The 15,396-nt window shown below is 44.0% G+C and overlaps 1 protein-coding gene across 1 annotated transcript in view; it reads left to right on the forward strand.

The window, feature by feature from the left end:
• The window catches only part of CWC27 (CWC27 spliceosome associated cyclophilin), a 181,149-nt gene that overhangs the window by 6,386 nt on the left and 159,367 nt on the right, over positions 1-15,396 (forward strand). The window contains exons 3-6 of the mRNA XM_066602791.1: positions 1,019-1,131; positions 8,490-8,633; positions 10,237-10,335; positions 12,448-12,551. Coding sequence (XP_066458888.1) covers positions 1,019-1,131; positions 8,490-8,633; positions 10,237-10,335; positions 12,448-12,551 — 460 coding nt within the window. The remainder of the gene's footprint in view (positions 1-1,018; positions 1,132-8,489; positions 8,634-10,236; positions 10,336-12,447; positions 12,552-15,396) is intronic.

A 15,396-nucleotide genomic window follows, 5' to 3' on the forward strand; every position in this document is an offset into this window, starting at 1 on the left:
AACCAATCACAGCCATTCATTGAATTACATCATTAAATGGCTGTGATTGGTTCATCGAGCACCGGCTCTGATTGGTTTAAGAGCACCGCCTCAGCTAATCAGAGATGGCGCTCAATGAATCAATCAGAGCAATCGCTAGCTGGAGGCAGGGTATTCAATCCCTGTCACCAGCAAGAGATGCTCCGTCGGCATTAAGGACTGCATAGAAGCCTGCACAGTGAATTTTCCTTTTTTTTTATTGTCATGCAGTGTAGCTAGGGCTTATTTTGGGGATATTGCTTATATTTCAAGCTTCCCCTGAAAATCGGGTTGGGTTTATTATTGGGGTAGGTCTTATTTTTGGGAAAACATGGTATAGCTGAACTACATATTGCATTTGCAACTAGGATATAAGTTAAAGGGGTTGCCTGACGTTGAACTCTTTCGCATGGGACAACTTTTCAGGTGTAGACGCCCAACAGTTTGTCCCAGGGATCGTCCCTATACTTTTACACAGGAACAAGCATCGCTAGTGAATGGAGTCGGAGCGGGCCTGGGATTGTTCCGACCCATTCTTCTCTATTCACAGTAAGCAGGCAAGGGTTCAAAAATTAACGACTGCCTTTTTACACGGGCCGATCCGGCGTTCATTTTTACGCATGCAGAAACTGAACGACTAATGTCATGAAATAATGCTTACAGGCTGCAGCAGCCTGTGTATAGGACGTCATAGACTGTTACAACCAATCACAGGGCTCAGCACATTGGGGTCGGAGCTGTTAATGTAATAGGCGGATTCATTCCCATTGATTTCAGTGGAAGCGAAGCTGCCTATTAGACTTCCTCCTCCGACCCCAATGACGGTTTCCGGCCCTGCGCACTGACAACAGGCTTAACGGCGAGATCCCGAGTTGATGAGGGATTCTGAGCAGTGGATCCCCAACAATCAACTGCTGATACTGAGTTTAGGTCACCTATAGTACTGTGTTTGCCCGGTAAACCTCTTTAAGGGTACCATTTTCATTTCTGTATCTTTTAGGATATTACGATAATACAATATTTCACAGAGTTGTACCCGAATTTATAGTGCAAGGAGGTGATCCAACCGGTACTGGTACAGGAGGTGAATCCGTCTATGGAAGACCATTCAGGGTAAGGTTTTTGTTTAATGATTGATAGATTAAGCTGCAATTTGTACCTTGATGCTGTTGGATTGATAGTTTGAAAACCTAGACTTAGGTCTGCCTAAATCCCTGCAGACAACTAAGAAGTCAAGTGACTTGGCAGTTGGCAACCTAACTTTTTGAATTGTTTTTTACTGATGACAGTTCTTATCGCTGTGCCCCTTGGGGTTGGTTACGGGATTTGGCAGCAGTTTAAACATAAGTTTTAAAAGGGTTAAAACTGTGAGTGACCCACGGTGGTCATTGTGCTTGCTGTACGTGATGACATCACGTGGGACTACTGCACCACGGGATGTCATGTCTGCACATGTTTTGGGAATGACTGTTTTAAGTGTAACTTGTAGGTCTTTGTAGATTTGAGACAACTTGTGTTAATATCATAGGAAATGTAATAACTAGCAATAATTTAAAGCACTTTATTTACCCACAAATGTTTTGGGCTGAAAAAAAATCTCTCTGAAATCCTGGCCACTAGGGGTTTCCCTTCCTTCTAACTTGCTGTCATCACGCTGCCTATTGGCAAGTGAAGTCTATCCCGTGGAATGGAAATAAGACAGACAACAGGAAGTGAAGGGGGTGGTGTCTCATACTGCCCATAGCAGTGTGCGAAGAGGAGAGGGGTGAGGAGGAAACTGTTAGAGCGGGACAAACGCAAGAAGATGTGGCTGCAGCTAATACTAGAGCTACTAGAATCACATTCACACTGCTCAGTACTTCTCTAGTGTCGTCCATGCAGTTGTTATGTATGTGTTTGTGCACTACAGAGAGTTGGGAAGTAGGATCTGCTATTTTAATGTGCATTTCATGTGCAGTGTATGAGAGCCATCATAGCTAGTCTTCAAGCAACTCCTAGAGACCTGATAATTAGGGCTCATTCACAGGGGAGTATGCAGTTTTAGTTCGTAAAATACATAGGGTATTCCTGGACTGAATCTGCAGGTCTTTACTGTGTATTTGATCCTTCTTGCTCCCTTTTTTTTTTTTGCACACGTATTCACTGCAATTTTCATGCTCGCAATAAAAAACGCAAGAAGGGCCAATTGCTTTCTCCTTGTGTAAATACGCATGTATTAGGCATATTCAATGCATATTTTTACCGCTCCTGTACACTTGCATGGGTGTTTTTGGCCGTATTACGGCCACAATAGGACATGCTGTTTTTTGTTTTTTTTTCGCATGCAAAAAAACGTATGTTTGCACATTCCAATGTAAATAAGTGGGGTTTATGCTATCCGGCAAATACAAAAATACGCCGGTGTGAATGAACCTTTAAGAACACAAGTCACGTAATGGCCAGGAGTAATGTTACTCCTCACTTACTCATGGTTGCTTATTTTGAAGAGTCATCTGAAGGTGCGGGTTCCCTTTAAATTTTCTGTGCAGCATCGGATAGTTAATAAAGTATAGATTCCCGCGATCTGTTTGTTCAGTACGCTGGAGGCGGAGGTTTGAATTTCTTTACAAATTTGAGCTATTAAAGTTTTTTTAAAAAGTGTAATATCAGTTTGCAGTTGATGCAATTCCCCAGTCACCAAAGATGAACACACACAACCGTAATAAATGGGGATGTTTGCGTTGCGGAGCGGCTGGCGGCTGTGTGCTGAATGTCACTTAGTTTTGCAGAGTCACAGTGTCAAAAAAACAACTAAGTGGAAACGTTCCATTTCTGAGAAACTAAGGAGAACGTCTGCTGCTGGATTTGTTGGCATTTGCATCAAATGTCAGGGATTTCTATAAATGCGGCTCTGGTTTGGTGTGTTCAGCGAGCGCTTACCGCCAGCTCCCTGGTGCCCTCTACTGGTTGTACAGAGTAGTGCGCTATGTAGCTGTCTTACAACTGATGGTCTGAAGGCTTTTTCTGCCACGCTGCTTTATTCATTTTAGTTTTATTTTTTGGATAAAGACACTTATTGATATTAACGCTCCAGTCATAAATGACAACCGGGGAAGGTGAGCTCACCGTGTGTAACGTGCTCCAGTTTTACAATGTGACTGGGCACAATAAATGCAAGCGTGCAACATCCAAGTTGGTGCTATACAAGCCCCTTTCCCCTCTCTTCCCTATCGGCTTTCTCCCTAAAAAGAACACGCAATGCAAGACTATTCTCAAGAAAACATCGCTGACGCTCAGAAATTGCGGCAGCAAAGACGTGATTTTTGCCGCAATTTTTTGGTGACCAAATTGCGATCACCCGTTCTTTTATTGTTGCTCAACTTCGCAGTCGTTGAAATGCACACCTGCAAAGTTACTGCTACATTTAGGTGGGACAGCTGTCAGCTAAACGACTGCACGAGCGGGCGACGTTACCGCCAGTTCACGCTCATGCAGAGCGTTTAGACAGGCAGATCACCATTTTCGTTTTTGCACGTCTCGTATAAATGGCCCTTTATCGGCTGGTTGTTTGGTTACCTGTTTACACCAGACAACAATTAATGAACCAGCGACTACATACTCTTCTAGGTGAGTTGAAATGAAGCAACTACTGAATGAATTATCAATCGTCACGAAGTTGGTGGCCATGTTTTCATGGATCAACTATCCCCTACATTTGCTCCGTTGAGTGATTATTCGGAGGAGGGACATCCCATGTAAAGCTGCCCTTAGGATGATTTTACACGGAGCGATTTTTCCTTATAAAAAAAAAAAATGTGCTGAATTGTTCGAATTTGGCCGATAATTGTACAGTGTAAACGGAGCCAACCATGAATGATAATTTGTTTGTTCTTCATTCATTGTTCCCTCATTGTTCCCTTGTTCGCTGATGCTTTGGTTTAAAGTCCGATCATTCAGTCATTCTCCTTCACCGGTGCAGCGAATGTGAATGACTGAATGATTTACAAGCGGACCATTTATCTGAAACCACCTTATGCCTCTTTAACGCGAGCCGATTGTCATTTGAGCGCGTGCATGAGCGAGGGACATCAATGCTAATTCGTTGGCAGTTGCGCATGCCGGTGAGAATGTTTAGACAGACTGATGATTGCTGAGAATCGCTCACTTCTTGCTCACATTTCTATATAGAACACTAAGTGGGGAGCGTTTAGCTGGAACAAGAAATGAGCGAGCCGACGAATATTCTTATGTTGGCTGATAGTGAGCGACAAGTGAAAAGTGAGCAAAAGGTTTACGCTGGCTCGCCTTTAGATCGTCGTCACTTGCGTTCGTGTGTGTGAATTTTGAGCGACAATCGTTACTTGTAAATGGGCTGTTACTCATAGGATAAACACGTGTCGTGGGTGCGGCTTTTAAAAACACGAAGGACTGATAAGATGTTTATATTAGCTTCTTGTCAAACGCTATAGCCTGCATCACTATAGATCCGACGTATATATTACATTATACTCTATTGTTAGCAGACATCATACATATATAACAGGTAACCCTTTAAATAGAGTTCTGCCAGAAACCTAATATCCAGGCGGAGGATACAAAAGCAAATAAAACCTACTACATGTACTAGCTCTGACACCCACCGTCGCCTCCATTTGTATTGGTGTTGTGAACAACGAAACGGCACTGCTACAGAGTGGAACAGAGTTGTCTTCAGCGACGAATCCAAGACGGTTGTGTTCATGTCTGGAGATCTCGGGGTGAGAGCTTCGATCCTGCCTTTGCTGTGAAGCGGCACACTGTCCCCCTGCTGGTGTGATGGTCTGGAGGCCATCGCATACAACAGTCGGTCACCCCTAGTAGTGGTACGAGGGACAATGACAGCTCAGTGATATGTTCAGGATGTCCTGCAGCCACATATGTTCCCCTCATGGCGGCTTCCAAGAGGCATTTTCCAACAGATTAATGCTGCGTCCTGTCCCGTTACCAGATTTATCGGCAATACACCCTTATATGGGATCATCTGGGATGCCAACTTTGCACGATCAATAGGCTCAGTTATGGACCTCCATGCCCACCCGTATCACATCTTGCATCCAAGCTAGAAGTGGTACAACAGGGTACTAGAGCCTCCATTTCCTCCTGTATCACATCCTGCATCCAAGCTAGAGCCAGTGCAACAGGGTACTAGAGCCTCCATGCCTGCCCGTATCACATCTTGTATCCAAGCTAGAGGCGGTACAACAGGGTACTAGAGCCTCCATGTCCACCCTGTATCACATCCTGCATCCAAGCTAGAGGCGGTACAACAGGGTACTAGAGCCTCCATGCCCACCAGTATCACATCCTTCATCCAAGCTAGAGGCGGTACAACAGGGTACTAGAGCCTCCATGTCCACCCTGTATCACATCCTGCATCCAAGCTAGAGGCGGTACAACAGGGTACTAGAGCCTCCATGCCCACCAGTATCACATCCTTCATCCAAGCTAGAGGCGGTACAACAGGGTACTAGAGCCTCCATGCCCACCCCTATCACATCTTGTATCCAAGCTACAGGCGGTACAACAGGGTACTAGAGCCTCCAAGCTCACTCGTATCACATCTTGTATCCAAGCTAGAGGCGGTATTGCGAGGTACTTGAGCCTCCCTTTAAGTGTTCCGTTTTCTGTAATAAATTCTCCCTTTGCTCTGATATTGTAATCACTTATACCAGCGTTACAATCACAAAGAGAGAGTTTCATTCGAATCTGACAACTCCTTCTAGGGGAGGGACTATTATTATGTTATTTTTTTCACAAGGAGTGTAGATCTTCTTTCACAATTGCCTATCCTCCGCCATGAATGTGACTGCTAGTGAAGTCCATTCAGATGACCCAAGCCTTAGTAATCACAGTCATCGCACGTTCCTGCCATTGTACTGAAGACTGCTATATCAGTGATTGGCGCATACGCAGAAGCCAAGGAGAAAGATGATTATGCTCTGTAAGGAATCTCTTTTTCATAATCCTGGGCAGACACTTTTATTTAGCAGATGTGAATTATAAGGAGCAAAATTACTGTTTTCAACTGATGGTAATGGCTCTATGTAGATGGAGGGTGCTGTGTGCATAATATACTGTTAGTTCAATTGTCCCACATTTTCCTAATGAGATTCAGTGTGAGTCTCACAAATACAGCATTATTTGGTCTCCGTAGATGTGATCGCGCAGTTTGCAAAGGGAGTACAAAAACGTTGTTTGCATATCAAAAGAAAGGAGAAAAAACGTTTTCTCAGTTTACCTACCTGACAGCAGAGGAAAGTTTGATAAAGAAGCTGAAAACTATATGTACATGTCTCACTGAGACAAGAGCTTTCCAATACTAGGGGGCGTCCCACTCAATAACCTTCTCTGTGAGGCAGAATGGAGAGTCACTAGCAAAGGGTGCCTCCTGCTATGGTGGGCGCAGCCTGTCCACATCTGAAAGTACCTTTTACATGGAGCAACCATCATTCAAATTGTACTCTTCAATTACTTGTCTAAAGAACTAACAGTCGTTCGTTAGCTTTTCCCATAAACTGAACAATCTCTCATCGTTCAGTTTAAACAGCGGCCGTTCAGTATTGAACGGCCGCTGTGTTATCTCAATGGAGGGGAGCGGGAGGAGAGAAATCTCCTGCACTGCCCGCCCCTGTGCTGGCCGCTCTGTGAGCGGGACAGCTCTGCTAGCTCCCATGTGACAGCACGGGAGCGCAGAGACACAAGGACGAGTGTCGGGCATCGTTTGCCTGACAGTCGTCCCTTGTAAATGGACCTATAGTGGAATAGATCCAATATGCAGATAGATAGACATCCATATGAAAAGGCACAGACATGGTGTGATTAATGTGCAGTTAAAACAATGACAGAACAGGATGAGTAGTGGGGTTATATATATATATATATATATATATGTGTGTATGTAATATTTACACTTCTTTGGATCTATTCAATTAAGCCTGAGGAAGATCCCTAAGTAGGTTTGAAAGTTTGCTGTAGCTATCTCTGCAGTCCCATTGAAAGTGATTGGAGCGTCAGGCATTTGGTCTCATCCTCACTGCAAGGGTGCAGAAAGCCCGCAGTTAGGAGACAGGGTGCATCGGACCCGGTTCACGGTATCTGTGGAGGTCTCGGCAGTGAGACCCCCACAGATCAGTAAGTTATCCCCTAACTTGTAATCCTGGCACAACCCCCGGATTGTATCCCTATGGATTGCAACTGTCACACTACAAGGAGTTTGTGTAACCAAAGTTCAGTTATATACCACATACACACGCATGGTCTCTTCTTAAAGACTGGAGTTAGTAAAGAATAAAATGTATCAGTAATGTGTTCTTCCAGATTTTGGTTGCTTTTTTGATGATATAGCAATTATTTTTTCGCCAACTCAGGTCAGGGGTACTGCATCACGAAGAGGCCAAAATATTTTGCAGAAAATATAGCGAGTGAAGTACGGTAGCTCCTTGGGTTAAGAGTTTAATTCGTTCCGTGACGGAGCTCTTAACCCAAAACACTCGTAAGTCAAATCAATTTTCCCCATTGAAATTAATGGAAAAGCCAATAATCCGTTCCGGATCGCGAAGCTCTCCCACTGATTTCAATGGCGATGGCGTTGCCCCATTGAAAGCAATAGGATGCCGGCACCCCTGCAGTGACTTTTGGGGAAGGGCTTTAAATATAAGCCCTTCCCTGAAAATCATCCCTAGCTGTAGTAAAAAAAATAAAAAATATATATACTCACCGGTCTGTCGGGGCTCAGGCGCGTATAGCCGCTGTTTGTTCTCCCTGCACTGCTCTGAAGGTGGCCAGGAGAGTATATATTTTTTTACTACAGTTAGGGATGATTTTTAGGGAAGGGCTTACATTTTAAGCCATTCCCCGAAAATCACCGCAGGGGTTGCCGGCATGCCATTGCTTTCAATGGGGCCCCGGCAGCAAAGGCCCCATTGAGAGCAAGGCTTGTAACCCGAGTTTTTGCTCTTAAATCAGAGTAAAAATTCAGGAGAGAGCCTGCTCCCAAGTCCAGAAGCTTGTAAGCTGAAGCACTCTTAACCCAAGGTATCACTGTATATCAAATTGAAGTAAAAAGCATCCTTTTCAACTGTACTTATGTGCTTCAATTTGGAGTTCTTCAGAGGAGAATGGCGTTTTTATTTCATTTTGCTACAGTATAGCTGCTGTTTGAAATCGATCGGAGTGGATTGCTTGATACATTTCCTAAAGTTAGACTAACTTTTAAATTGCAGCTACTTTTACCTCTTAGAATTCTTCGGACTGCACATCTTCATTTGTCACTATCCCACAGACAGTACATTACTGTGACTATGTCCTGGAACTTGTGCACTCTTGATATGAGCTATTAAGAGCTGTAACTTGGTTCTTCAGGTTTCTTCCATTAAGCTAGACCAGTTATATACAATATACAGTGGATGACTTTTGTATTATAGTCTTTTTTGTTTTTTTCTTCTAATTTCCAGGATGAGTTCCATTCACGTCTGCGCTTTATTCGGAGAGGACTGGTTGCAATGGCAAATGCTGGACCTCACGATAATGGCAGCCAATTTTTCTTTACACTTGGCCGCGCTGATGAACTTAACAACAAGCACACCATCTTTGGAAAGGTCTGCAAGTACTTCTGCTTATAATGTAGAACATTAGCATTATATGGTAGTAGGTGGCCGAACCGACAGGAGCGACAGAGATGGTGTCTCTCCTGTATGTTATAAGGCAACTGTATTCTAAAAAGGGACATGGTATATACCGTATATACCGGCGTATAAGACGACTTTTGAACCCCGAAAAATCTGCTCTGCAGTCGGGGGTCGTCTTATGCGCCGGTAATACAAAAAAAAAAAGTGTAAAAAAAAATAATTTATTACTCACCTCCCACGGCGTTCTGTCGCGCTCCGGCAGGATGTCGCTCGCTCCTCGTCCCCGGCGCAGCATAGCTTTCTGAATGCGGGGCTTGAAATCCCCGCTTCCAGAAAGCTAATACACACGCCGGCAGCCATGACAGCATTGAATGGCTGTGATTGGCTGAAGGCGCACGTGTTAGCAATCACACCCATTCAATGATGTCATTGAATAGTGTGATTGGCTGAAGCCACGTGTGCTTTAGCCAATCACGGCCATTCAATGATGTCATGGCTGCCGGCGTGTGTATTAGCTTTCTGGAAGCGGGGATTTCAAGCCCCGCATTCAGAAAGCTTATGCTGCGCCGGGGACGAGGAGCGAGCGACATCCTGCCGGAGCGCGACAGAACGCCGTGGGAGGTGAGTAATAAATTATTATTTTTTTCTCCACTGTATACCGGCGTATAAGGTGACAGTTGGGGGGTCGTCTTATACGCCCCGTCGCCTTATACGCCGGTATATACGGTACTGGGCCCTATTATACATTTTACAATGGGTCCCAGGAGCCTCAAGTGTATGCTGCGGACTGTGACAACTGATACAGTAATTGTCTACAAATAAAACTGCATTAAAGGGGTTAGGCCAAATTATAAAATTGTTCCCTATCCACCGGATAGGGGATAACTTTATAACTGCTTGGACCATCACTGATCCCCAGAATGGAGGTCAAGTCGGTCACTAAGTGAATGGAGCAAAGTTTGCACAAGCATGCCATTCCATTTACTTGAGTGACACCGCCTGAGATTCCTGAGTTTGAGTGCTTTGGTAATCTATGGTGCTGTTATTGAAGTGAAGCTCGATTCACTTGAATACTGACGGGACCTCACTCTAAGTTTCGGTGGGCATGCCACTGATCATAAAGTTGTGCCCTATTCTGGGATAGGGGGTAACTTTATTACTTAACGCAACCCCTTTAAATCACATCCATAGACTACATATTGCAACACCATTTTCTAATGCATCAACCGTTTAACCCAAAATAAGCTAAACATCCATTAAATATGATTTTAAAAACAATGCAGCATATGTATTACTCCCCAGCATGCCAGTTTTCTCGCGTACAAAAGTCAACATTTTGGAGCATATGCCAAAATTGCCACTTTTGGGGCCTTTATCAGCTCACGCCTCTTAATACATTTGTCGCTCCAGGCCGGCCACATAGTTTACTTACACTGGTATACGCAACGTCGGTCTAAGTATATATACTCCCATGTTTGTGCAAAAGAAGAAGGCATTGATGTAAGTAATGACATTATCATTATCGCCCTCCTACCTGTGTCTACTATAGACTGAAATGTCTTGTGTATCGCAGGTGACTGGAGACACTGTTTACAATCTGTTACGACTGGCAGAAGTGGATATTGGCGAAGAAGACAGACCTGTCAATCCACACAAGATAAGGAGCGCTGAGGTATTTTCTTACTTACCTATTTACTAATAAAAATTTAAAGGGGTTATCCATTTTTAACTTGATGGATTAGCCTCGGGATAGGCTGTCTGTGTCTGATTGGTGTAGATCTGACTCCCAGCTCTTCCACCAATCAGCTGTTTTTGCGAGCGCTGCAGCCTCTACAGTGCTTTTTTTAATGGCTGTTCTGAGCACTACAACATTGTCCCATTCACATCAAGATCACTAGCAGATGTAAAAATTGAAGAGGCCGTATCGTGAGCGCCCTGGTCCCTTTAAACAACTGGGAGACAGTCCCCTACTGATCAGATATCTATAGCCTATCCAGAGGATAAGCCGTCAGTTCTTTAAACCCAGATAACCCCTTTTAGTAACCTAACAATTTAACACCTATTACAAATGATCCTATTTATTTTAGATGGCTAGTATTATTGTGTAATATAGTTTTCCATGTGAAGCTCTGATTATTATTATTACTCGTCACTGCTAATCAGTAGGCTTTTTTATATAGTATCACTTAAAGGGGTTGTCCCGCGGCAGCAAGTGGGGTTAAGCACTTCTGTATGGCCATAATAATGCACTTTGTAATATACATCGTGCATTAAATATGAGCCATACAGAAGTTATACACTTACCCCCTCCGGTGCTGGCGTCCCCGTCTCAATGGCGCCAACTAAAGCTGCCTTCTCCCTCGATTAGACACGCTTGCACTGTCTGGTCTTCTGTTCTCTTGAATGGGGCCGCTTCGGGGTAAGTGTATAACTTCTGTATGGCCAATATTTAATGCATGATGTATATTACAAAGTGCATTAATATGGCCATACAGAAGTGCTTAACCCCACTTGCTGCCGCGGGACAACCCCTTTAAGGTAAAAATGGCTAAATGTGATCTCTGTATTCAACTCTAGAGGGCGTAGGAAGTGAGGGATGGTGCATAATATGGGCAGGTTTGGCCTTCTTCAGCACCAAATTACATTATGGAAATCAGAATTTGAGGATAATGGGGGTGGGACTGGTCAAAGCTCAATTTTGAAGTTTAAGGCAATCCTCTAGTTTCCAGACAAAATTCTATTGTTGTTCTCTGTTACTCTCCTTTCTTCCCTTATACACAGGTTCCAGGCCCAAAATGACCACAACTTTCAAACTATCTATTGCCCACTTTGCATTACTCTTTGATTCGCTAGTGCTGATCTTTTGAGCAACTCTGACTAATCGGAGAGCAGGTAAGTGCTTTGGTAGTCTAACACTACTAATGCACATTGGGGGCTTAGGTAGTCTAAAGATTGTCTGCCATCTTGGATGGCTAAAAACGGGACCTGGAACTGGTGGATCGGACAGATGACAAAGAAGAATGCAGGTATTCTATCAATTCCAGACCTGGGAGAAAATTTTTGTCCTGAAACCAGATGGTTGCTTTAAAGGGGGTTGTCCCACTCTCTGAATATTAAATTCCCCTGTTACACCATGCAAAATATATTTTGCAACTGAAATAATTTATAAAAATGCTCCTGTGTCTTGATATTACTGTTACATACTGTTGTGGTGCCCCATGGTGTTCTTTTCGATCTCTTCTTACAGCATCCATCTATTGCGTCCAGATTTGGGGGCTCCTCAGCTTCCCCCTATATGAGTGAGCGGGGCTGAGTTTCTTTGTTCCGTTGGTCGATGACCTCTTAAATATGGCATGAATATTTCTTATTGGCCAATAGAACTATATAACGATGCAGCTGATTGGATTTTGTGCAATGTTAAAATGTGTCTTCTTAGAGGACAAGCTTTGGCCAATCTCCTTTTGTTAGAGGGGTCCTTGATGAAAAGTTGCTTACTTTATTTTTTGCTGCTTGGACACCTAGCAATTTGCTATCATCCCTGGCATAATCTGGCACCAAGTGTTCAATTTCAGTGCCATCACAAGGGTAATGTATGAATGTGACCCGTCATCCAGGGAGTCGCTCCTTGATTTTGGGCTAATAGATGCTTCTTGAGACTGTGTAACCTCCTCATCCCAACTATCAACTTAGAATTCCATGTTGGGATATTATTTGAAATTAGGTTTTCTAAACCAGACGACCTCGTTAATAGCAGCGTGATAATATTTCTGTACATTTCCCACAGGTGCTCTTTAATCCATTTGATGACATAGTTCCTAGAGTAACTAAAAAGTTGAAAAAAGAAAAACAGGAGGAAGAAAGTAAGCAGCCAAAGGTGAAAGGCACAAAGTAAGTCCTATGTGCTACTGCTCTATCTGCATTGACAGCACCGTGTCACCATTAGGTAATATAGTTCCCCAGTAACTGAAAGTGACTTTCCAGTCCTGGAACAAAACTTTTTTCCAGGGATCAGAGAGGGGAGTTACATTATCTGCATGCAATCATCTATGCCATTGTCCCTTCGATCCATTGGTTCTAGGCCCTGTTTTGGTCATCCAAGGTGGTCAAACTTCCGATGACCAATGCACACCCAGGGCATTGGTAGTGTTAGACTGATGCACTACACCTGCTTTCCAATTGGTGAGTGCTGTTCACGTGATCAGCACTGGCAAGAGAGCAGTGAAGTGTACATCAGTAGTCAGAAAGTTGTGGTGGCCATCTTGGATAACTGAAAACAAGGTCCAGAACTGGCAGATCAGTCCTGGCACCGGAGGGTCGCCTTAAATAACCAACTCTCTTCCCCATACCAACATGTCAAACATTATGGAATGATGACTGGCCTAAATACTCTCTGGGGCTGTAGGATTTTCCTGTACCATTCTCAGAGTGTTAAAGGGATATTCCAGAGACTGGCAGAAATGTTCAAAATTTTGCTAACGCTTCTGCTTTTCACCATTATTGCACACATCAATCTGAATCATCAAACTGAAATTCAGTACCTTTTTTTTTTTTTGCTAATCGGCATCACCACTGATTTCCACATTGTTATTTAAAATGGCCGCTGGGGAGTGCAGATGCTATATTTTCCATAATGCCCCATGACAGTTATTGATGAGCGCACATTTTAATATGATATACACTCAACGATCACTGCATTAGGACCAGTTGGTGACCAGTAAAGCGATACTACGTGATGGCTGCATCACAATCTGCTCTCAGATTATGTGTTCACCTCTCCTCTGCGCAGCCTAAGGCATCATTTGACAGTCATGGGTTAACCTGGTGACTTTGACCATAGGCTGATTGTTGATGCTTGGAGGTGAGCTGCCAGGATTTCTGAAATGGTTGCACTTCTTGGCTTTTCCCTAACCACAGTATCAAGAGTGTACCAAGACTGGTTGAACAATGGAAAGATTTCTGACTGAAGCTCACATAGCTGTGGGTCACATGTGGTTGATCCTAGAGGCGAGCGTCAGGTGGCACGTCTGGTATCTCAGCAACTGACACAGCAGTTCAACTATGGGGAAGTTGGACAAATTTCCACAATGGCCATGTGATATACCCTGCAACAATTTGGGTTCAATAGTTGAAGATCACCAAGAATGCCCCTAATGACCCTGCCAAAATTGCCTCTCATGGATCCTGGAAAGATATCAATAGATTTTGGACACATGGCAGAAGGTTGTCTGGTGTGATAACTTCTGTTTCCTGCTGAATCAGGAACTACAGATGTCCGCATATGGCGTAAACAGCATGAAGCCAAATCCCATGTGTGCGCCATGTTGGGGTTTCAGTAGGCCAGTGTTGGCAGTGTTATGGCTTAGGACTGTTTGTCATTATACCACAATTATGGAGTGGTGGATGCTACATTGACCTGTTAGCTGACCATCTGCGCCCATATCTTCAGGAAGTCTTCCCTGAACACTGTGCCAACCTTCAGCAGGACAACACTCTGTGTCATCCAGCTCCGATCACTAGGGAGTGGTTGGAGGAACACAACAATGAATTCTCCACACTGCCTTGATCCTAAACTCATTGGACTGTAACCCCAGTGAATATCTTTGGGATATCGTGGAAAGAGCTGTGAGATCTGCTTCCACTTATTCGCAAAATGTGCACCAACTGACGGAGCTGCCGCAGCGGGCATGGGGCGAGTTGAATATGGAGGATGTTTGCAACCTTGTGCAATCTGTTTCCTGACGTCTGAAAACTGGGATTCCCCAAAAAGATGGACAAACACATTTTTGAGTAGGTGTTCCTAATGCAGTGCCATCAATTTACTCCTCAACTCACTGCTAATCTTTCAAATGAAAATCCTTCCAGAAATAAACATGTTCAGTTTGCCCAATCATACATATTCATGTCTATTCCAAAATCAAAATCTGGAGATTGGTGACTCCTTTAGACATAACACTAACACGGGGGACACAGGATCCCCGTTCTCTAGATCAGCGGGGGTGTCACTGGTGAAACCCCACGATCAGCAAGATATTCCCTGTCCTGTGGATAAGGAGATAACTTTTTATTTTGGTACAACCCTTTAAAGGGGTATTCTAAAAAACGACTTTTATCATCTGATTGGTGAAGCTCTCACCGCTGAGACTACCACTGATTTCGAGAAGAGGAGTCTCTTGTCCCCCTCTACTCAGCTCTACTGCTGCTCTATTCACTGTGGCTGATGGAAATAATTGAACGCACGTACTTGGCTATTTCCCATCAGCCACCACTTGATTGAGACTCCACATTATTTTTGGGGGTACAGCGAGCCCGCAATGGCAAAAGCACTGCTACATACATTGTCCATCCCATAAAACGGGGATCAGAAGCAGCACAGCACTGGAGATGAAGGACCTGTGATGACGTCAGCATCATGCTTCGCCCCTGATCACATGACGGTGACGTTATCAAAGGCCCTTCATTGCCAGTGAGGGAGTGACATGCTCCAGACTTTATTACATGACGGTGACGTCATCAAAGGTCCTGCATCCTTGTGCAGATTACGGACGGACTACAAATCCCCTGCAGCGTCAGTTGCTATGGAATACTAAAGAACACCTAGCCGGACAGTAGCCATGTGCGTACAGGGCCTGTAATGACATCACCGTCATGTGATCAGGGGTGGAGCATGTAACTCCCTCACTTGGGTTTAAAGGACCTTTGATGACATCACTGTTATGTCATCAGGGCGTAGTGC

The sequence above is a fragment of the Eleutherodactylus coqui genome, chromosome 5 (genome assembly GCF_035609145.1).
Source record: "Eleutherodactylus coqui strain aEleCoq1 chromosome 5, aEleCoq1.hap1, whole genome shotgun sequence".
Classification (NCBI taxonomy): Eukaryota; Metazoa; Chordata; class Amphibia; order Anura; family Eleutherodactylidae; genus Eleutherodactylus; species Eleutherodactylus coqui.